Source organism: Saccostrea echinata, unplaced genomic scaffold (genome assembly GCF_033153115.1).
Source record: "Saccostrea echinata isolate AGI-Se365-2 ecotype Australia unplaced genomic scaffold, CSIRO_AGI_Sech_v1 ptg000008l, whole genome shotgun sequence".
NCBI classification, from domain to species: Eukaryota; Metazoa; Mollusca; class Bivalvia; order Ostreida; family Ostreidae; genus Saccostrea; species Saccostrea echinata.
Window position 1 is genome coordinate 6,156,956 of NW_026889757.1, and position 23,537 is coordinate 6,180,492.

Consider the following 23,537-nt stretch of genomic DNA (forward strand, 5'->3'; position numbering starts at 1 on the left):
TTATCACCATTTACCAATTGAAAGTGCACGCAGTGTTGATACATGTATACCAAGACAGGTAAAAATGTGTTCTCATTGTAATCTACAAGAATGAATGCAATGTTATACGCGCACGAAAGAGCATGTTGAATACATGATCGGAAAAATTCAAAGAAAGAATTCAAAGCAGCTTTAAACCTATCATGTCTAGTAAGTCTGCTTTTTGAAGTAATTATGTTTTTTCATAAAGACATGCTCCCCAGCCAAGAGTTCTCTTGCTTTACAATTTTGAGTTATTTTTTTTATTTTCTTCACTCATTTCTCACGTATTATTTTATTTAAATCATCTGTTTCTTCTTTGAATCCTTTTATACCTTTGTAAAATGGCAATGAAATACAAATAAATAGTATTATGTCATGAATAAAATGTGACAAATACATTCATATTATTTAATTTTTAGTGAATATTGTTTTACATAAGTAGTGGTTTAGATTTTTATATCATAGCCATCGTTTCGTAAATAATATTTTACAAGTATTTGCTGATATTTCAGTCAGATTATTCTATTTATCATTTGTTTTCAGTTGTTACTTACGTAAAACCCCGTTATTATTTGTCTTTTATAAGTTAGGACATGTGTTGACATTCCACATGTTTTACTTTTTAAACAGGAAGTGTCATCCATGTTGGGAGTCTTTCCATAGTACTTTTGAAAGCTATGTTCTGATTGGTTAAGTTAGCTATAGGATCTTTGATGTTTATTGGCTTTTATATTTGGGCCTATAGCTAGGGTATTTAAAGCCGTGTTCGTGTAGTTTTCTTCACTTGGGTTGGGGAACACAACCTCATGGTTAGTTCCTCTTTATTGTGCTAAGAAAACCTCATGGTTTATGAGCACTATTTGATTAGTACCTTAGAGTGCTAAGAAAACCTCATGGTTTAACAGTACTCTAGGTCTTAGCTAGCTTTAGTTTCACGTTTTTCACAAGTTCTAGATTTTTGTTAGGAAACAGTTAGGATGTAGGTTTTATAGAGTTAATTTAGTTTTCCCCTTTCCAAGTCCAGCCTGGTCTAGGGATTTGTAGATAACAGGTATAATTCCTAGAACCATTATTTACTATTTATTATTTATTTTTGGTGTTGTTTATTTTCTGGGTCAGTTATTTTTAGAACCTAGAATTAGCATTGATATTTTCAGTTCAACTCTTAGAGTGTTGATAGTAGTCATATTGGGTGATGTAGCTCATTCCTTTTACACTTTTCTAATTTATTCATTTAATAGGATTTTTGACCTTTTTTATAAGTATGGAAGCTCAGTAGGGACATAAATTATTTTCATAGGTTTTTCACATTCCTCCCATTTTTCCTATTAAATTTTTCACAAACTTCTTATTTATTTATTGAGATTATTGTTATTCACTTGCCAGATTAAATTATATTTTTGATAAAACTATTTATTCCTGTGCAATTTTGAAAGACTTTATTCTTGTTTAAATTTTGACTATTATTTATTATTTGTTATCATTTACAAAGGTTAATTCTCACCTTATTAAATTTATAAAACTTACAGCTGTGTTTTCATTTAGCGTTGATCATAGTTCAGATATCCCCTTACCTGGGTTGACAATCATAACTGGAGGCAGTTTACTGCTTTAAGCCAAGTTGGCTATTAACTTTGTTGATTTATCTATTAAAGAGTTCTACTTCCGGTTACACATACATAAAGATGCATGTCCTCATCCTACGAAAAGAAAAATAACAAAAGATAATACTATTGTAATTTATTGGTAAATGTGACCATGTAAAAGGTTTATGTTTCCTGGCTGGAAATCTTGTGTATACATGTACTTTGAATGTTTTAGTTTGTTCTAATCACGACTGCATTAAAGTTATATTCTAACTAGAAATATGTCCATAGGACATGAATGCCCCTCCAAGGGTATATTAGTAATGCAACATTTTAACACAAATTGAGAAAAGTGAGGTCAAGGTCAAAGGAAAGGTCAAGGTCAAAAAATATTGCTGCAGTTGAATAGCTTACATCAGTATGTATCAGCATATGACATTTGATTCAGAAACTAATTTAAGAAAAGTGAGGTCAAGATCAAAGGAAAGGTCAAGATCAAAAAATGTTGATGTAGTTGAAAAGGTTACATCAATATGTATTAGCATATGAAGTTTGATGAAAATATTATGAATGGTTTCTTTAAAACTGAGCTAAACACTAATTTAAGAAAAGTGAGGTCAAGGTCAAAGGAAAGGTCAAGGTCAAAAAATATTGATGCAGTTGAATAGCTCTCATCAGTATGTATCAGCATATGAAGTTTGACACTAATTTAAGAAAAGTGAGGTCAAGGTCAAAGGAAAGGTCAAGGTCAAAAAATGTTGATGCAGTTGAATAGCTCTCATCAGTATGTATCAGCATATGAAGTTTGATAACACTATCTTGAATGGTATCTTTAAAACTGAGCTAAAAACTTATTTAAGAAAAGTGAGGTCAAGGTCAAAGGAAAGGTCAAGGTAAAAAATATTGATGCAGTTGAATAGCTATCATCAGTATGTATCAGCATATGAAGTTTGTTAAAAATATCTTGAATGGTTTCATTAAAACAGAGCTAAACATTAATTTAAGAAAAGTGAGGTCAAGGTCAAAATAAAGGTCAAGGTCAAAAAAATGTTGATGCAATTGAATAGCTTACATCAGTATGTATCAACATATGAAGTTTGATTACACTATCTTGAATGGTATCTTTAAAACTGAGCTAAACACTAATTTAAGAAAAGTGAGGTCAAGGTCAAAGGAAAGGTCAAGGTCAAAAAATGTTGATGCAGTTGCATAGCCCTCATCAATATCTATCAGCATATGAAGTTTGATAAAAAAATCTTGGATAGTTTCTTTGAAACTGAGCTTTGAACAGAGCTAAACGCAAAGTGTGACGGAAGGACAGACGGAAGGACAGAAGGACGGAAGACGGACATGACAAACACTATATGCCCCGGCCATATTCATGGCGGGGCATAAAAATGATTTACTTATACATGTATTTTAAGATTATTCAGTGTTTAACTAGCTAAGAAGTAAAGATTTTTAAGAGTATTTTTTTTTATTTTTATAAGCAACAATATTAATAATGTATACATTGTAAATTTATATATATGTTATCTTAATTACTAATATTTCAGAATGAAAAAATTATGATTAATCAAATCATTTTTACAAGGTTAAAGAAATTAAGGAATTTTTACAAAAATCAGAAAAGTTCACATCAACTTATAAAGTAATTTTGAGAAACTTATGTAATTATAATTGTTTTATTTTAAAATGCGATGTATTGATACCATATGCTATAATGATATTAAATTTTTCAGGAAACTTATATCTTATTTTCAACATGAGAGAATCGTAAAATCAAGAGAAAAAATCACTGCAAACCTTTTATACATGTATTAACGAAGGCGGTTTTTATTTCTCATGCAAATGACTATGTACTCTAAAGGTCCGTGGTGACCTGAGGGAATTCGAAGAGAAAAAATAAAGTTTAAAAACTTAAAACAAGCCTAAAAAACATAACATTTAGAAGGTGGAAATCTAGATTTTTTTTCACTGTGGGAGAATGATTACGACCGAAGAGCCACTGCATGTTGCTGTTATTTTATTTTTGGTCACCTCCCTCGTACGTTATTTCCACTGTTTCCACGAAGAGATCAAAGTTATCAAATAAAATATGCTTTCAGTCATCCAATTTCAAAAGCACTACCTTTTTGGTAAAATTTCCTAGATCAAAACAGTAATTTTTTTAGTCACATGACTTGCAGGAAAACCCAGCTTGTCAGTCAATCTAATTTTATTTAAACCAAACGTTAAGACAATTCCTTACCTAAGATTCATTACAGCTTAACCATTACACCTCCCGGATCTCATTGTAAGTATGCCCTATCTATTCTTAATTAACATTTGTTTTGTCAAGCTATTGCATAACTTCACAATTTTTTTTCAAAAATGAAGTTTCGTGCACAAGAGTACGAACAGTCACTCCAGTCCATCGTGACTGACAGCACGGTAAGGTGGTACTGGTCTTCTCGAAAATTTAGACAGATGTCATTCCGGTGAGTGAGGGCATTTATGAGATAACCATTCCGTTAAAATGTTCCTATGTCCATGTCGGTTTTAAAGGAAAAACTTAAAAAATTAATCTAGTGACATTACAATTAAACACAAATTGTAAACATGGAGATGACCTTTTTTCTGTATGAAATGATGAATTGATGTGAGGAATGCGATCGTCTATTTTTAAACCTTACAGTTTTAAAGTTTACAGTTAAGCAGTTTTAACACAGTTTAACCATCAATTTCACTTAAGCTAATGCAGTGCTTTTCAGTATTAAAAAAAATACAATTTCAATGTTTGACAAATATAAATAACCCTTTCCCTTGCAAAGTACAAAAAAAATAGATAAATTGTTTCTTTGAAGGAATTGTTAAACGTATTGTGAAGCAGACGACTCTTGATTGATGATATTTGTCCATCTTCAGGAGTGGTTTTTTTCCTGGTACGTTGTATGTGATACTGACGTAATCCAAGTACACCATGTTCTAACTCCATTTATATATAGATTAAAATATGTTAGATTCAATTCTTTCAAAAGTTCATGAATCTTCATTAAATGCATTTTATCCCTGTTGAGAATAACTTTTATATCTTTTTATATAAAGATGAAGTAAATGAGAAAGAAATTTGATGTTATCATTAAAGTTACTTTAGGGTTTTGACCGTTTGGTCTTGAAATTGGTTAATGATAGACTAAAATGTCTGTCTTAACTTTCATTATCCAGTACATGTCCAGATAAGTGTTTGGCCAATTTCATTTGTGCAAAGAACGGCGTAAGTCATAAATGAAGTAAGCCGGTGAAAAACAAATGTAAATTATTGTCATCTCCCTCGGGAGATGACACATTAAGTTTGAATCACCGGAAGTAAAGTCCTAGTGTAAGCTGCCATTGATAAGCTGGTGGTCTGGCAAAGGAACTGATGATGACACGATTTCTAAATATAGAGATGTAAACAAAATTGACCAAAGTCTGTCTTATTATTATTAAACAAAATGGTCCATCTTAAAGTTAAAATAAAACTACACCAGTGTTCATTAAGAGTAATAGAGGTAGGATCACTTGGGTGGTGGTGGGTCTTCATTAACGGTTTATGTACATAAACATTGTATCTAGGTTATTGCGTAAAACGATGGTCAGCGCGTGGGGATCAAAATACACAAAACATGGCATATTGAATGTATAAGCCAAGGCGTGGATCCAAGATTTACTGACGAAAGAAAACAGTGAAAACATTTAAATAACAACTCACATTAAATGCATATATACAATGGCAAAAACTTTACTTTTATGTACACTTTAGTCAGTCGATAATTAATGCCGTATATATATGAAAAATGAAAAAAAAAAAATTCGAAGAAAAGAAATTTTACCTGAAAGCACAATTTAGGCAGAAACATAAATGTCTCTGATTTAAGTAACTCAGTGCTGCAGGCATTGGAATAAAGATCATAAAGAATCATTATATGAGTATTTTCTCGGATGTGTGCAGTATATTCTTTTTTATTTAAATTTTCCCCTGTAGAAAAGTATTAGGAAAAGATACAGTTTTCTTTACCTGGCTCAGATTTTAAGAATTAATAAACAAAGCAACTGTTATCATTTTCTTTATGCAATTCTAATTTGCGTTTTTTGTCAATGAGAAAAGGTGAAAAAAAATCACTCCTCGTATTCTTGAAATAAAGCCAAAATTATAAAATGTGTGTCTCAGGGAACAGCCTATAAAATCGATGTTGGTAGATTGGGGTTCTTTGGAGTGTTAATGCTTAAAGCGACAGTTCGGCTGCAAAATGTGTGCTTTTTCATCCAAATTTACCCAATATGTCATTAAGAAATAAGGTATAAAGTTGATGTAAGCAGTTTGAGAAACAGAAATATTCTCTACTCAAACAAAATTAACGTAATTAGAATCTGCCGGAAAATTAAGGGTCGTACGAACTGGAGCAATCTTAGATCTGTTTATTTGTACCACGTGAATTCTAAAACGGCACGTGCCTACACTGTAGAGTTTACAGTTGTAATGAATATTAGGTGAAAGCAATTTTTAAAAAACACAAATTATCATAACTTTCTGATAAAACAATCTAAAATAATAATCGTAAAGATTTTAGTCTGCATTCAGGCGAGGAAGGAAAAACCAACTAATCATACCATGCATACGTTATCGCGGCAAATGTCAAACAAAATATTTTTCTGCACAGTTAAGAAAAGTTAGCATTTCAAATGGCAACAATTTTTATAAGTCAAAGATGTATTTTTTATGTTGAGTTTACACTATTGTTTTTCTTTGAAAGCGACGGAAAAATGAGAAATGATAACAAGTATCAACAAACCTGTCGAATAGAACCTTCGAGAGCCCTGCGTGAGTGTCGCCGAGTTCCCGTTTCTTCCTTATCCAGCGATTATATTAATCCCCAAACTAAAGTTTAGTCAGGAAAGTTGCTTTTTCAAGTTCTATTTTCAGTTTCTTTTTATTTTTAGTCGACTTTGTCAATGTAGCAGGCCTACCCGAGCCTACCGGGATTCCCTCTCTAACCATGCTGTTTTGTTTATGAAAACTACGCATGCGTGCATAGCATGGAATGTGGAACCCCGAACACGTTGCGATGTATATATTTACGTCCCATAAATAACTATTAATTTTAATGAAATAATCCAAATTATTTAATTGTAAAAGTTGTAATTTTCTGAAAGCTTATACATTTATGAGTAGTAAAAAAATTCCAAATCTTGTCGGAAAATTTTATCTAGTCAGTTTTTTGATGAGATGCGCCGTACTGTCACTTTAATTTTAAATGGTAACGTTTCAAATTTATTACCTTTCTATGCATGATTTTTTCCCAGGAGGGTATACATGTACATGTCCTTATATTATACATAATATAGCGTTAGAACATGAATCTGCATGGGCAGCAGAAGGACATGATGCAGGAGTTTTTCAATTTTTCCCTTGATATTCCCAGTGGCTCGATAATCAATCAAATCCCAGTGGCTCGCTGGTCAAGTCACTTCAGAGGATACGATTAAGGAAAATAAGGAAAGTCTTGGGAATTAATTCGGGTTCAGATTGATTTAAGTTGGCGCTTTAAAACTTCTTTGCTGCCGTAGTAGGCGGCTAAGAACTAAAGTCAAAAGGAAGCTATAGCTTAGTTTTTATCCATCTTCTTTCGGAATAATTGTTAAAGCTATATATATGGCGTATCTGAGCTAAAAAAAAAAACGAGATTGGGTGTAGCTAAACATGATATATGTTATTTACGTTGAAATTAAATTTTTCACCGATTTTGAACTTGAATAACCTCATATTTCCATAGTTCGACTGATTAAAAAAAAATTAAACTGTGTCTGTTGATTAAAATCTGAATCGGTAAATAAATCGGTTTTTGTTTTAAATTTCTAATATCTTTGAAACGTGATTGATTTAAACTGTGTAATTTACAGGAAAGTCCTATTTTTATATAAGTAATAAAATAAATAGATAGATCTTTTTTAATTTAGGTAGTCTGAACTTATAAAAAAAAAACGCAATACATGACTTTAAATAATTCTTACGCATATTTCTCAGTGGTTAGAATTTTTTACAGACATTATACAAAATATATTTAAACTGAATAAAGCATATTTACAACAGGCAAAATATTACAGGCACATAGCACCAGGAGGGCCGTCCCCTTCCACTTTTTACCCCAAACGTTGAAAAGGCGCACCCTTGACCCCTCTTCCACCTTTTGTTGCAGCATGGTACGTCAAATCATCCCATGAGAATGTATTATAATATAAAATATGTTTGTCGGAAAAGTTGTAATCCCTCCTTCCAAGAAATGAAAATGTTGAGTTTGGATAGCCCCTTTTTCCCCTTGTCAAAGATTGTTCAGATAAATCGTCTATAATTTTTTTTTGTCCTCCACCCCCCCCCCCCCCATTTTTTTCAAAAGCGATACTACTGGCTGTAATAACTGAGAAAATAATATAACATTCCACTGTTTATTCTTTGACATTAATGAAGCCAAAGAGATGACATTTCAGACTTTCTGGAAAGCCAAACTTGTTTTCAATTATGATCAATTAATGTACATCTATCACTTTAAGCTTTGCATCTTAGCGGGAAAAAAGTTGAATAATTCGGAAAATCATGGACCTCATGAAGATTTTTTTTTTTTTTTTTTTTTTACAAAATAATAAATTTTAAATGAACATTTATTTAATAAATGCAAAGAAATCAGGCACATGCCGATTTGTTGAAAAGTTTCTATATATAACAACTCATTATATCTTCCAGCCATTCTAAAACCGGTGAATTCCTCGACGGTCGTTACAAACAGGCGAGATCGGCATGCGCCGGCGAACCTATCCCGGTCAATGAAGCAACAAGCCGGGTTACCAAGGGACAAGCGGGCGCAATCGGCGTAGCCAATTTGAAAAATTACGACCTACCGTTGACGCAACCCTTTTCAATATCACAGCTGTACATGTAGTACATTTTAAACTGATTTTAACCTTTGAATTGGTAGAACACTTGCAATCAAGAGCATGCGCTGTCAGAAAGTAGGTGCTTAATAACTTAGAGCTAACACAACAATCAAGATTTCAATTGTAAGTACATGTACTTTACAATGCGACCAAATCACCATGGTTTGTTATATGCTATAGTAGTACAATAAAATACCAGCGAATTTATTAATTTTTCTGTGCGTATAGTTTTTGAATGGTGGGAATTCCTGAAAGTTTAATTGTTACAAGAATACGTGGATGTTCTTGGTAGATTTGAGAAAATGGGAAACGTTAATTGTGCTAGAAGACAGGAGTCGACACCAGCAGAAATCCAAGCAGAATCAGTGAGAAATCAGGATGAAAACTGCCAGTCCACTAAATGTGATAGTGCCGGGTGTGTATTAAAAATCTTTATATTAAACATAAACAGAATTATTTATTTATTTATGATTTAATGTTTTGCTACATGCAGAATGGTGTGTGTGTGTGTGTGTGTGTGTGTGTGTGTGTTTTCAATATAATTCATTTGAATGAAACAATAGATCCCAAAAGTGGATGCGCGTAAATGTCACGACAGAGGATGACAAACAGATTAGTAATACAATTTTTTTTACCCATGCTTCTTTGTCTTTTTAGGCGTGTCTTATGCAAATACAACGATAAAAATGTTGTTTTAAGTAAGCTCAAATTATTTTCTGCATCGAAAGTCGAGAATTTTCTGCAAAAAAGTCAAATCTTATTGAGAAACATTTAGAAAACCACTGATAACCTTTTGGGGTAGCCAGGTCTGGTGTTACATACATTATCATGATCACACATAGGCCTAAGGGATCTCACACTGTGTGTTGTGAAACGTTTTCACTAGAAATTATAGTCATCATTTAGAAATAAGGGAACACTTTCACAAATAACTTATATTTGCTAGAAGTCAGTAATAAGGGATCACTTGTTTCATACAATAAATCTTCCTGTAAAAACTTCATCAATGTATAACTTGTTTACAAGGTCTCATCCTGAAGCTAGTGTCGCAACAGAAAAAACCGAATCTCCATCCTTCTCGTGCGAAGACATCGCGGAAATGAGTGAGAAGTTAAAACTAGGAGCTTTTGTTTTTATGGTAACTAATTTATTTTTTTTAGATTTGTGTTTAATAGAATATTTAATAGAATGCTACGAAAACTTAGAAGCCGGTGTAAAGACGAATAATGACCCATGTGGAATAGTTATTCGTCTTTACACCGGTCTTACACGTATGTGTCTGATCATGATAAACATATATACATGTATATATTCTTTGACAGGATTAACAGTATCTAAAATTCTAGATTTATATTTAAAGGGGAAGAAAAGTAATCCAGAGGATCACTGCTATGATTTATTATCAGAAGGTAAAAAGCCTGGCTTTTGTGTAAATTTCACATATTTAAACATGGTTAGCGAACCCTAATCTTCAAGAGCTTTTTTTTTAAATTAAACTATTTGCCTATGAAGAGTAATAAGCTAAACTTTGAAAATGAAGATGAACAAAAAAGGGGAGATTTGTTATTTGTTATTAATTACGAAAGCTTATTAGTGCCACGTACGTAATATTTTTTTTCAAACTTGGCAATTCCAAAATTTAAAGTTGGCTTTTCCAACTTTAAGTTGGTAATTACAACTTTAATCTTGGCTTTTCCAATCTTTAAAACTTTAAAGTTGGAATTACCATCTTTAAAGTTGGAATTACCAACTTAAAAAAAATTACGTGGCACAAATACGCTTCTGTAATTAATTCATGTAGAATTAACTCAGGTGACCTATTGTTATCCGTTCGCCTCCGTCGTGTGTCGTCCGTCAGCTTTTGGACATTTTCAGCTACTTCCTTGAAATAATGGAACAAAGAACAAGGTACGGTTTCAATACAAATCTTGCCCTGTGTTTTTCTTAAAAATAAAAGTGATGTAAAAAATCAAAACTCATGCTTTTTGAATTATTGAAATTCCATGCAGAAAGATCATACAAATCTTTTTTCTCACATGACCTTCCAAATGCTAATTGTGACGTCATAAACTTGTGCATTTTCCCGTATTTTCTTAAAAAGTTGCAGAAGACATCAATTTTCAATGGAATTTTCTTTCAGATAATATTGTCCACAGGCATCGCCCACAAAGATTTTGAGATATGTGATTTTTCAAAGAATTTTACACAACATATCTAAAAATTAACGTGGGCGAAGGCTGTGGACACTATTTCCTTAAGGAAAATAACCCTTGAAATGGGTCATTTTGAGGCTTTTTCTGTTTAAAATAGAGAAATGCATCAAATTAATGACGTCATATATCCAGAATGGTACTCCACCATGCTATATTCTTTCCAGATTTATTACAGTCATATACTCAACTAATATTTAAGCCAGTTTCAAAACTTTTTGAAAACATTAAATTTTTAGGGCACAATAACGCTAAAACCATACCTTCTTCTTTAAACTGATTTTGTATATAGAGAGTACATTAATCTTTAGATTATTTCACTTTACTCATTGACATCTAACAGGCAGGCTTAAAATTTTGCATGATCTGAATGAGTCGTTAGACAAATGATTAAATTCATGTCCTCTCTCCTCCATTCCGGTTCAAGATCAACGGTGAGGATAAGTTGGTCATATACTGGTAGTTAAAACTTATGATCGTTTATCTTTGAAAATCGTTTATTTATTCCTGGATATCTAGTAAGCAAATTGAATGGAACCCTTTACAAATTATAATTATGGGTAGGGCAGAGATCGTCAACTCATGAAAAAACAAACAAACAAAAAACTCATGACACTCAGTCAAGGCCCAAGGGCGACATGTTACTTTACGGTGATATCGATCCCAAGAGTATGCATATAAATCTTCATAAGTCGTGATCTCCCGGTATTCAGTTTGTAGGATTTAAGAACACCACCAAGTGAAGTAAAAAAAAATCATTAAAATTTTCTTGAATATTTTCTTCTTTTCGCTTCACCCCTCCCCCTTTAAAAAAGGTCGGGGAAAAAACTAATCTTGAATTTTCATTTGATACAGATGCAGAACTATACACGAACTGTATGGTTCTGATTAAAAGGGAACGAACAAAGACCCTGGTATTTCAGCCCTCGAAAAGAAGGGATCTGTTCTTATATAACGACAATGGTGTGTTGGCAGTCAAAAGGGTGAAGGATTTCAGGACGGATGAAAATTGTAAATTACTTTTTAAGGTCATTTCATAATTTTTTTTTTCAAGGCAAGACTATAATAAATACTTTAAAAATAGTTTATTCTATGATTTAAGAATACCAAATTACATTGTCATAAGTTTGTAATCAATAACAGGTCACTTTGTACAAACTGGCTCAATAAGCATTGGTCCAAATCCAAAGAGAATATACACTTTCCAGTCCGCAGTAAACACTTCCATGTACTTAGGGGTCAATGATGATATGACCTTTGGATTAACCGTAAGTTATTATGAATAATAATGAATATTTGAAGAATAGTTGATGAGTAAATGAGACTTATTTGTTGCAAAATGTGTTTTTTTTTTAATTTGTCCCGCGCTTTCGCGAAAGCGAGGTAACTTTAAATCACATTCGTCTGTCTAGCTGTGCTGTCCGTCTCAATGTCAGTGTATCACAAAAACTTTAATCTTGGTCATAACTTTGAATGAAAAAAAGTACGGCTTTCATATTTCAGATGTGCATTATATAACAAGACCTTTCCAAATATACTATAGTTTTTTACCCTGTGACCTTGACCTTAGAGTTTGACCTACTTTCAAAAATTTTTAAAAATGCTGATACCTTTTGAATGAGAGAGTATAGAGCTTTCACATTCCACATGTACATTACCTATGACTTTTCCAAATATTCTATGACCTACTTTAAAAAAATAACTTTTGAATGAGAGACGATAGGGCATTATGTGCATCACCAGAGACCAGACCTTTCCGATTGTCTACATGCATGGCCTTGAACTTGAGGTTAAATCTAATTTTCTAACTTTTGAATGAAAGAAGATATGACTTTAATATTTTACATGAACATTACCCTTGTCAACACCTTTCAGAAAGTAGCATTCATTTTTGACCTCATCACTTTGACCTACTTTTTTCATAAGTTATAAATTAAGCCGTAATTTTTGCACCAGAAGATACAGGTCTGCGCTTTCATGAATTTCACGTGCATTAATTGTAACAAAACCTTTCAGAATGTTTTATGATATTTGACCTCATGACCTTGAAGTTTGATGCGGTTTTCAGAAACTTTTATCTTGGTCCTAACTTTTATTGATTCAAAATTATTAATTTTTTATATGATGAACAGACAGGACAAACACACACACGACAGTTAAAGTATGCCATAAATATATTGCATCCCAACTAATTAGACCTCGAAAGCGGGGGACCGCAATTCTCTGAATTATATATAATATATATATATATATATATATATATATATATATATATATATATATATATATATATATATATATATATATATATATATATATATATATATATATATGTATATATATATATATAATTTTGATTGTAGGATATCAATAAAGCGTCAGACACAGATTTTGAGAAGCGTTTGTGTGTTCGAAAACCGTATGAAAGGTTTCTCAAGCCAAACAAAGGTAGCTATGAAATTAAGAATAATATCATATAAAATATTAAAATATATTAAATATTTGGTATGTTAGTATGATTAAAAATGCTGTTATTACTATTTCAGGATGTATCTTTAACATAATTATGTAGCATCTGTTACCATATGTTTCCTTACTTCAGGGGGGAATGTTATATTCACAATTTGTATTAACTTATGTAGTTCAACAATCCCCCCCTCTTTTTGTGTTTTTAAAAAAACTTACTTTTTGTTGATAGTACACGCAAGACTTCCGTGTATTTTTTAAAACATGTGCCTAAGAGGTCGTAGCGCACCCTTACGTCATAATTTCTTAGAAAATATCCTTCGGGCTACTTGTTCTAAATTCCTTAACTTAAGATTTTTATTTGTTGACTTTTTTAGTCTTACTTTATAATTCCAACTTCAGTATTTTAGCTTTTTTCTACTGAAGATAAAAAAAAAATTAAAAATCTTTTATGTTACAAAGATTTATCAGTTTCCTCTGGGGGTGGGGGGGGGGGGGTATTCATGTCTTCAGAAAAAGCGGACAAATAGATTTTGTATTCATTAAAACCCAAACAGAAGATGGTAGAAACTTCAGCTTATGAAATACATTTTATCAAGCTCTGTTATTTTTTTTCAGATACAGTGGTTCTGTATAGCAGTGATTCCGGTTTTGTGGTTGAGAAGGATAAGGTGATAACGGACCCTAACCCACTACACGGTTACTGCTATTACTATGAAGGCCAAGGACTTGTGCAAATTGTTATTAGAAACAATGTGGTGTTTGTAGATTCAGTTGATTATTATCCATTTTGAGACAAATTGTAAGGGAGTTTACTTCTGACGGTAGTTTTGGTGCATGCAGATAAAGCAAGAGTGTGTTCAGAATAGCAACAGCCATGTAAATGTAGGCGAAACGGTTGGAAATATGTAGTTTATGTATTTTATACAGCTTTTTAAAAAAAAATATGTTATCATCTTTTCAATAGAAATGATCAGGAGAGAGTATTTGCTGAACTGTTGCTGTCTTTGTACATACATATCCTCATCTCAAATTATATATAAGTATATGTAATTCATATACATGTAATTATAAATACTAGTAATATAGTAATTTTATATTGAACTCGACTTTATATGACTACTGTATACAGGGTTATTTTCGCCCTTTTACGCTTGTACACAATTTAACTTCGCCTCGACACAGTTGTGTTGAAAGACAGATAAACTCTGTTTCTATTGCATTCGCCTGTTTGAATTTGCCCACCTTTACTAACATGGCGAAAGGGGCAAAAAAGTTTCCCCTACACAGTATGTCATAGTGTTATTCAGATCTTTTCTATCCATCTCTATCAGAGTAAGATCCCCCTCCCCGAATAGCTGACTCTAGAGTAGAATCCCTCCCCCCTCCCCTCCCCTCCCCCGAAAAAAGTAACTAGGGTTTCCCCCACGGAAAGCTGGCTTAGAGTAGAATTTCGTCAACGGAAATCGCACCCTGGAATCAGCTTTCCGAGAGGTAAAATTTTACTCTAGGGTAGAACGTCCCTCCTAGAGCCAGTTTTCCCCTCCCCTATTAGTAATGCCCTGCACATCCTAGTATATTTCATTTTTGACTACAATGAAAATAAGTATTACGTAAGAAAAAAACATATTTATTATTTTCAAGATTTAAATTACTACTTAATATACATCATAAAAAGAATTTAATGAATCAGACTGACATTTTTATAATGCACCTTTTTTATTTCAGTATGTCCATGTCAGTTTTATTCAAAGCTTGAATTAGTACACCTATTGATGCTGAACGGAAATTATTTCTTAAATGAAATAAACGTTTATTTTCAAAATTGTATACATTTGCAGCAATATTTAGTTGCTTGGATTTAATGTTTTATGTTGTATACATGAAAATATATAGGCAATGCGCATCTTACAGCTCATCCAAAACTTAAATCAAGTTGATAGCTGTATTTTTCTTGCCTGGTCAGTGCCTGATATCACTTCTCTCAAAAGAAATAAAAGCGGAGGGGGTGTAGAATCCTTACAGGTTCTAGAATGCCATAAATTCTCCTAAAAATCATACATGTATCTACATCCTTTAAAGAATATGTTGAATTTGATTTCTACCCCTTAAATGAAATTAAACATGCATATGTACATATGTATATACCGGTATTTGATATCGGCCATCGTGCTTGATAAATGTTCCCAATCATAAAGAACTTAAAATATGGAGACTTAAACAAATATAGGGTCAGCTGTCTCTTAATTCTTATTAATATTTAATATAATAAATAGATAAACACTGCTACTATACATGGTTTCCATTTGATGCAAACATAAAGGATATTACAAATGTAAGTTCTTGGATCACCTGGCTCACTCCAGTGACCTGATGCTATTCTTTTTGTCCGCCGGTCGTAAACTTTTGAAAATTTCAGCTTCTTCTCTGAAACAGCTGAACCAATTTCAACCAATTTTGGTACATAGCATCTTTGGGTATATGAAAACAAATATTTTAGATTTCATGGTCTCTGTCTCCCTCTGCAAACTTAAAAAAAAATCTTCTTTACTTCAGTCTATCAAGGAGACATAACGATATACTATTATGATATCCTCACCCAGGGTGAGGCCCATTTAGTCATATCTTTTAAACTTATTATACAGTGCTCCTTAAAAATCTTAATTATTCTTGGACTTTTAGGGAATTAAAAAAACTTCATATATGATTTAGCCATAATCATATTTCTGAAATGTGTGTCCCTAGAGCTCATACCTGAGAGTTGGTCTAAGTTGAACATATATTTAAAAGTACTTCACTTTATCTGTTCTAGTCCTTATCATCTAAGAACAAGTTTCACGAGGAAGATAATTAGGGCCCCGCAAGGATTTGCGGGTGCCCTATAGTAATCAATCTGTCTGTCTGTCTGTCCGTCTGTCATTCTTCCGTCCACAAATTTTCTGTTTTTTTTTTCTAATAACTTTTTTTGTAGTTGACCAACTAAGTTCAAATTTGGTACATGTATGTTGGTTGAAGACGCAGTAAGACATATTTTGATGTTAAGTTTGGTTCTCTATGTCATCCAGTTTGGAGCTGGGGTGGTGGGGTAGATTCCTTAACTTTACATTAGAATGAATGCCAGGGCAAAGAGAGATAACTGCTGAGAATGTTCCTATTGTAAACTATGAAAGCTGCAACTAGTCCCATGGTTTAATTAACTTTCCTCTTGAAGAAAATCCAAAGCATTATCTGTTTCTGTCAAATTGAGATTAATTAACACCTCTGTCTGCAAATGAAGATTGTTTTGAAGTTAAGGTTAATTCTGAATGATGTTTACATTCTCTGAAATGTGGATTTAAATAATGTTCATACTTTATTTTGGTAAATATACAATAGGTTATGATTTTATTGAATTTTAAAAACAAGATATACATAAAGATATGCTTTTTTTATTTTTTTGTTTTTATTTATTTTATTTATTCATTTATTTATTTTTTTTTTTATTTTTTTATTTTTTTTTTTTGCTGCCGTATGTAAATTCAAGAATACTATTAATTTTAACGAGTAGTCCAAAAATAAACTCATTGTATCATTACTGAAAGAGTTCTTATTGTAAACTTGGAAGAAAAGGATGAGAGAGCAGTACAATTAATCCCTTGGGATTAATTATCTTGTCTGGGGCTTATCTTTATTTGTCACTTTAAAATAAATTAACCTTCGTCTGCAACTGATTTTTTTTTTTTTTTTTTTTTTTTTTAGCTAAGGTCAAGCCTGGGTGATATTTGTATTCACTGAAGGCTGGCATTTTATAAAACACATGCTTTATTCTTGTTTAAATATACATTTAATTGAGTTATTATAGATATGATGTTTTTACTGCCTTATGTTAATACAGGGATACTCTTCTTCATATATTTTTAAATTTTTGTAATCAATTTAAATTCTCATTTTGTAAGCTGCACCCTTATATTACTACCCCTCGGCGGGGCCCTTGCTGACTGGTCAGTTTTCTAGTGAACATAGAGTCCTCACCAGATCCAGATAGGACTGTATTGTTTATTTCAAAAGAAACTAATGACACTCAGGTGACCATCAAAGCCCATGGGCCTCCTTTTTAATGGTCATTGGGTAGAGACGCAGATAGACTAGAGCTTAGATACCTATAGGCTGTTGCTAGTTCTCTGTGCTTTAGAGGTATTTTCAGTGAGTTTTAAGACATTCAAAAATTGGTAACCAATAAGTATAATTTATAAATACATATATATTGTGAGAATAACAGTTGGTTAAACCTAATCGAAATTACAATTTCTCGAACAAAATATAAACAGATACAGGAGTGAATGAAATTTAAATCAGGAAAAAAAGTTGCACATTGAAATATATATAGGATTTTTTAAAAATTATATTTTTGCTTTTAATATTTAATATCTTCCAAAGAGAAAACGATAATACAGCAGACAGGCCGCCTATTTATTACATCGTGTACGATTCAAATGCTGAAGAAAATAAATTGAACAAACTTAGATACAAAAAATGCATTTTTACTCTCTACATATACGTACTTATGCTTATTCAAAAATTACCATAGCAAGCTTTTATATCATGCTACATTTTTGCATACTTAAGAAGCGTCAATTTTTACATAAACCCTTTTTACTGTTTAGCTATTGGCATAATTTCAGACTTAATTTAGGAGATACAGATGTTAAAAACATTTAGTACTATCTATCAATGAAACAACAATGAAAAATGCTTTTTTTTGGTTGAAAAATATAACTACGTTATATTTTGAACTCGCTCATTTTGCATCCATAAATAATAACCTGTGTCATAGAGTAATAGAGTAGGATCCCCCCCCCCCCCGAAAAATTCTAATCTAAGGCAGAATTTCCCCCGGGGGAGAAATCCTGCTCTCGAGCAGACTTTCCATGGAAGGGTTGGGACTCCTACTTTAGAGTGAATTTCCCACTTTATTATGAACCAGAGTGGGGTTTCTCCTTAATGTTATAATCAGCTTGTACATTTTCTAAATCTTTCTGGAATTTGAACATGTAAATTGTACATTTGACAAAGCACATTTTGTAAACGGTTTTAAAATTTGTACTCGCAAAATATGCATTTGGAATGTTATCAGTCTCAGATTGTGTCAATACGTGTACAAAATGGCAAGTGACAAAAACAAAACCTTGGATGTTCAAAACACACAGCAGTTTAGCTAGATATATCCCTACTCCAGCATGCCTAAGTGGCGGATCCAGATTCTTGAAAAAAAGGGGGGGGGGCAACCATTTGGGTGTCTGGGGTGGGGACCCAGGGTTGGGCTCTAGAAGCTTTCAGATTTTAGGAGTTTTATTTTCAGGTTTTTTTTGACTTATCTAAAGTTATATTTTGCGTATAATTAATGCAATATCCCCCAACAAATAATTTCTTTATTAATCTTGTGTAGGGGCGGACCCCTGGGCCCCCTCTGAATCTGCCAATGAGTCTAGATATTTTATTCCCGAGAGAGAGAGAGAAAGAGAGAGAGAGAATTAGATATCCATTCTTGTTTCGTTTTCTTTGATGGCTCTCAATATATCATATATCTTGCAATTGGTCAAATATTTGTGTAAATATCATATGGGTTCCAAAAGTTTAACGTTTACAAATTCGCTACAGCTACATATGTTCATCATCAAAGCCACGGTAGGGGGGGGGGGGGGGAGTTGACACATGCATGTATAAGCTTGATAAGTAAGAAGGAATTTGACTTAAATTCAAGTTGTTTAATCCAAAAAATAGCAATTTTGTAAAAAGGCAATATAACCCTTTTGTAGGAAAAAAGATTGCATATTTGAGTCAGAACTTTTATCTAGCATTTTCCTGCTCATTTGCTAGAAAGAAAAGGCACCTGTAAAGATGCAAATACTGTAACATTAGGCCTCTCTCCCAACTGCACCGGTCACCATCTAGGAATCTTAACTTTGACCTAGTTAATTCATCACACGCGGCACGAATTCCTGTCACTGTTGCAAGTATTACAAAGCAGACGACCTCCAGCAGCCGCTCTACCGATTTCCCGCACTTTCTCAGATTTCACCCATCCCACTTAGCAGGCTAGGAGAGGCATCGCCATGGGTAAGGTCTTATATTTTTATGGGGATTAGATTTACACTTGTTAATACATGAAGAATCTTCATGCATCTCTCAAGACAAGTGTTTCTAAGTCCGTGCTGATATTTATTTGAGCATTGTTTGGAGTTCCAAATAAGCCAGTGCGGCCTATGTACTAGTAGTCCTTTTTTAAGCTTATAGAATGATGAGAATTTGACTTTCAGGCCCGTAGGAAGCTATTTCAATTGGAGGGTTGGGGCATCAAACATTTTCAGTTTTTTGAGGGGGGGGGGGGGGCACCACCAAGAAATATTCCTTGACGTGCAAGAAAAGGTCATCAGACGTTATTATTGAGGGGGTACAAGCAAAATGTAGCTACGTTTTAGTTAGTTTGGTATACATATTTTTAAATATGTGATTATCCAGCAAGTTTTTAAAAAAATAAAAATGCATATTGGGAAAGACGATGGGGACTTTAAGAATGAAATATACAGACATATTACAATCGGACGAGAAATGATTAATCATCAGACTAAGTATTAAGTCGTACAGAAACAGTGCTCGTCTGTTGTTGACATTTTCATGCAGTCTGCAACCTGTTGAGATTTTTTTGACTTTTTATAAAACAACAGAACCCCATTCATTTACATTTGCTCTAATGATAAGGTGAAGGGGATTCCATACTGGGGGTGTTTAATTAATTGGGGAAAAGAAAAAGACCAATAACAAATCAAAACCACTGTAAATTTGGGGATTTTCTACACTAAATTCAGATTGTTCAAACATTCACCACATCCCCCCTCCAATATCAAGTTTATCATTTGTTATAGATGAAAATGTTAATCCCCTCCTCAAGAATACGTATGTACTACGATTTGCTTTTTTATCAACTAGCTTCCCTTGCAGTCTTGATTCAAACATTTTCACTTCTCATAACTCTATTTTGTACTTTGTTGCTTTTTCTGGAGGATTTCCACCCACCCACCCCCCCCCCCCCCCGTCTACCCTATAACCTTAACATCTATTGAGGCCTTTCTTCCTGTTGGGGGGGGGGGGGGGCTTATGTTTTGAGAGAAAAAAAAACAAAGATAAATATTTATCAACTATTGGATTAATTCTGAAGTCTACTATTTTGAGTTCACAATGCTGCAAAGTACGTACAATGTACAATCGCCTGAGATTCCAAGTATTAGTATAAAATGCCTTCAACACTTTCAGCGATGAGTGTCCATTGTGGTATTAGGTCAAAATAATGATGGCGATTTTTTCATAAAGCTCATTAATGTTCATCTTCCCTCTCAGTGTCATCCTCACAAACTCCGAAATCACAAAACCTTGACATTGTGAGGATGTCTCAGTGTTCAATCATACAAAATCTTGCTTTTCCAATGAAATCTAAATCATAACTGATATGCAAAGAAATTCAGCAAAATTTGTCAGAATAGCCATTTATTTCAATGAGTTATCTCTCTTACCATGAAAGATTTTAGTAAGAACAACGAATGATCAATCTCTTACCCATTTCTTCAAAATTGTCCAGAAAAATAGTATAAATACTGAATTAGGCTTTCCTTGGTCAATATTATAGATTTTTTTAGTAAAAACAAAAAAGTCATTACATCTTTAAATTTCCATATGCAGGTTCCATACAAATACGTCCAAATCATGACTTCTGAGTTTTTGTTTGAGCCACAAATATTGGTTCAAATCTTACAAATGATATCTACATTTTCAGAGGAGATTGCCAATCATATTGATCAATCTAATGATATGTGATATGTCTATCTACAAAGTCCTTATAACATTGATTTTCATAATTTTTAAAAAGAGTTCGGATTCATTGAACTCATAACCGAACGAATTAAGCCTCCTTTGAACTGTTGAAGATTTAGGTCCCCTTAATATGTCCTCATTTCAATTAAATTGCTTATTACTTTTTTTCAGATCGATTTCCGCCTCACAAAGTTCTTATATTAGAAAGCTCGTTCCGACAGTCGCCATATCCATCAGACCAGGAAATACAAAGCTTAGCACAGCGTCTGAAAGAAAAAACCAAACGTATCAAGGTAAGTTTTTCTGTTGTATTATTCCCTCGCAACGAAGTTGGAGAGAATACAGTAAAGCAGTTGTGTGCGAGTGGGTGAGTGAGTGAGTGCGTGCGTAACGGAAATTACGCATGTAATAATTTATATCAGGATCGATGTGCCCTTTTGCGAGGGGACGCTCCACTTTGCGATGCCCTTGTTATAGTTTAACAAGTATATTCAGAGAATTCTGGTTTCGGGATCTTATTGGTCGGGGTAAAGTTTCAAGGCAGCCCGTAGCATTGTTTTCAAAAGTTGGGGGGGGGGGACTTCCCCCAAAAATCTGACAAGCAGAAAAAAAAACCAAAAAGTGAGGGGGCCTACTTTCCAAAATAATCTAACAAGCCAAAAAAAAAAAAACTAATTAACCGTCCAAATCATGGAATTTGCAACTGCTCGACCTTACTGCAACAAAAAGTGGGGGTGGGGGCAACCAGCATTTAAAGAAAAATTTACTATAGGAAAATACTATACTCAGAAAAAGTCCCCCCCCCCCGCGTTCTACGGGTCATGAGGTCATTCTGAAATGTCTTGTCACAATAATACTCATCTTAAATATAGAAGCCCTCATTTATAAGTTATGACCAAGATTATAAAGTGTTATATAACAGACAGACAAACAGAATAATTGACGAATGAGTTTTAATGTCCTTGGGCTTTCTCAAAAGCAGGGAGCAATAAAATTGAAATGTTCTGCATGATACCATTGTTACCAATATGAAGGAAAGTAAAATTTAAGGTAGGCCGATCCTCAGGTTCTGAAAATCAGGCATTGATTAATTGAAAATGCTCACAAAAATGTCTCTGAATTCTCAAAGTAATGTGAATTTACCCACTGCAATTGTTCAAACTTAATCATTAAAGTTAATTATATTATATAGGAAAAAATTAGTAAATCTCAAGTAAAATTTCAGGAAATGCGAATAAAGACACCTACTATGCATTTTCTAATTAGAAATTGATCAACAAAAACATTTTAGGATAAAAAACAATAGGTATCCAGGCATTGAAGAAAATTGCATGATTTTATACTTAAACAGTACTTTAGTTTCTTCTATGTACTTCGATTATTTTATAATGCATAGTTTATAAAGTGTTCCCTATCAATTCAAAACACCATAAATCATTTCTAATTTCATATCATGCTAATTTGAATTGGTATCTAAGGCTAAATTAAAGGAAAAGTCAATTTCTTTAAATCTGTATTTTTAACATACCTTTATAGGGTAAAAATATCAACGTTTTAAAAGACTGTTTCTAAAATTTCAAAGAACCTGGAATCACATTGAGATGCATAAAATGAAAATTGTTGCATGAAAAGATTTCATATTTTAACTTCATTTTGAGACTTTTTGAATTAAACAATAAATCAAAGAGTTATCCTTCCTGGCTGAGGATCGGATAGCCTTGTCACATTAACATTATGACATTAAATATATGCAGTATGTATGCAATTACACAATAAAGCGTAAAAATAAAAAAAAAGTTAGTTAAAAAAAATCTTCTGGAAAATTTGCAAAAGAAAAAAAAATCGTATTCTATAGCATACTTTAAGTTTTGATTATCTCATTTCTACTTTGTAGACTTGGTTTTCAAATAGACGTACAAAAGCAAAGAGGATTCTTGCTAAAATTCGCAACCAATCGGAGAAGCGAGTTCATTTCAAATGTGTGCGTGGAAAATACATTTGGAAGGCTTGTTCATCTAATACAGTCATTCATCCATCAAATACGTCAGCTCTCATTACGCATTCTTCATCATTCGATATGTGTCTATCAACGTCTGACGTCATTGTGTCCAACCAATCCTCTACACCACTAGAAATTGCACCACCCAATCACATAACCAGTTCCGGTCAAAGAATAACCAGAACCAAACGCCCCAGATCATGTTTTACCTGCGAATCAGAAAACAATATAGCTGCTGATCGGAAGGAACGGTATGCACGTGGTCGACGGTACGACGGGTATGATCGAAAAACTCTTCAGGAAAGAATGGAAAATCCGCAGTACGACGGGTATGGTCGAAAAACACTTCAGGAAAGAATGGAAAATCCGCAGTATACGACGGGTATGATTGGATAGCAGATTTAGAGTACCAGGAACTTATGCAAGAAATGGACACTCAGTGAGAGAAAGATTTGGTTG

The 23,537-nt window shown here is 33.1% G+C and overlaps 3 protein-coding genes across 3 annotated transcripts; all 3 read left to right on the plus strand.

The window, feature by feature from the left end:
- The first annotated feature begins 8,776 nt into the window (after positions 1–8,776).
- Positions 8,777–11,158, plus strand: LOC133181182 (uncharacterized). The gene is made up of 4 exons (XM_061315721.1): positions 8,777–8,973; positions 9,585–9,696; positions 9,919–9,967; positions 11,112–11,158. Exons 1-4 carry the CDS (start codon positions 8,861–8,863, stop codon positions 11,156–11,158), a joined length of 321 nt encoding a protein of 106 aa, XP_061171705.1. The 5' UTR covers positions 8,777–8,860.
- Positions 11,159–11,627: 469 nt separating this feature from the next.
- On the plus strand, positions 11,628–14,338 carry LOC133181324 (uncharacterized). The gene is made up of 4 exons (XM_061315845.1): positions 11,628–11,779; positions 11,912–12,036; positions 13,132–13,216; positions 13,853–14,338. Exons 1-4 carry the CDS (start codon positions 11,647–11,649, stop codon positions 14,026–14,028), a joined length of 519 nt encoding a protein of 172 aa, XP_061171829.1. The 5' UTR covers positions 11,628–11,646; the 3' UTR covers positions 14,029–14,338.
- A 4,867-nt stretch (positions 14,339–19,205) lies between these two features.
- LOC133181325 (paired box protein Pax-6-like) lies at positions 19,206–23,531 on the plus strand. Its single transcript, XM_061315846.1, has 3 exons — positions 19,206–19,330; positions 21,251–21,372; positions 22,974–23,531. Exons 1-3 carry the CDS (start codon positions 19,327–19,329, stop codon positions 23,472–23,474), a joined length of 627 nt encoding a protein of 208 aa, XP_061171830.1. The 5' UTR covers positions 19,206–19,326; the 3' UTR covers positions 23,475–23,531.
- The last annotated feature ends 6 nt before the right edge of the window (positions 23,532–23,537 follow it).

Excerpts from the sequence above, each read along its gene's own strand:
- LOC133181325 (XM_061315846.1), top strand. Across the intron at positions 21,373-22,973 it reads AAAAAACCAAACGTATCAAG|ACTTGGTTTTCAAATAGACG; the intron begins GTAAGTTTTTCT and ends TCTACTTTGTAG.
- LOC133181324 (XM_061315845.1), top strand. The coding sequence starts at position 11,647 with ATGGTTCTGATTAAAAGGGAACGAACAAAGACCCTGGTATTTCAGCCC. Across the intron at positions 11,780-11,911 it reads TTTCAGGACGGATGAAAATT|GTCACTTTGTACAAACTGGC; the intron begins GTAAATTACTTT and ends AATCAATAACAG. Across the intron at positions 12,037-13,131 it reads ATATGACCTTTGGATTAACC|GATATCAATAAAGCGTCAGA; the intron begins GTAAGTTATTAT and ends TTTTGATTGTAG.
- LOC133181182 (XM_061315721.1), top strand. The coding sequence starts at position 8,861 with ATGGGAAACGTTAATTGTGCTAGAAGACAGGAGTCGACACCAGCAGAA. Across the intron at positions 8,974-9,584 it reads ACTAAATGTGATAGTGCCGG|GTCTCATCCTGAAGCTAGTG; the intron begins GTGTGTATTAAA and ends CTTGTTTACAAG. Across the intron at positions 9,968-11,111 it reads CTATGATTTATTATCAGAAG|GCAGGCTTAAAATTTTGCAT; the intron begins GTAAAAAGCCTG and ends GACATCTAACAG.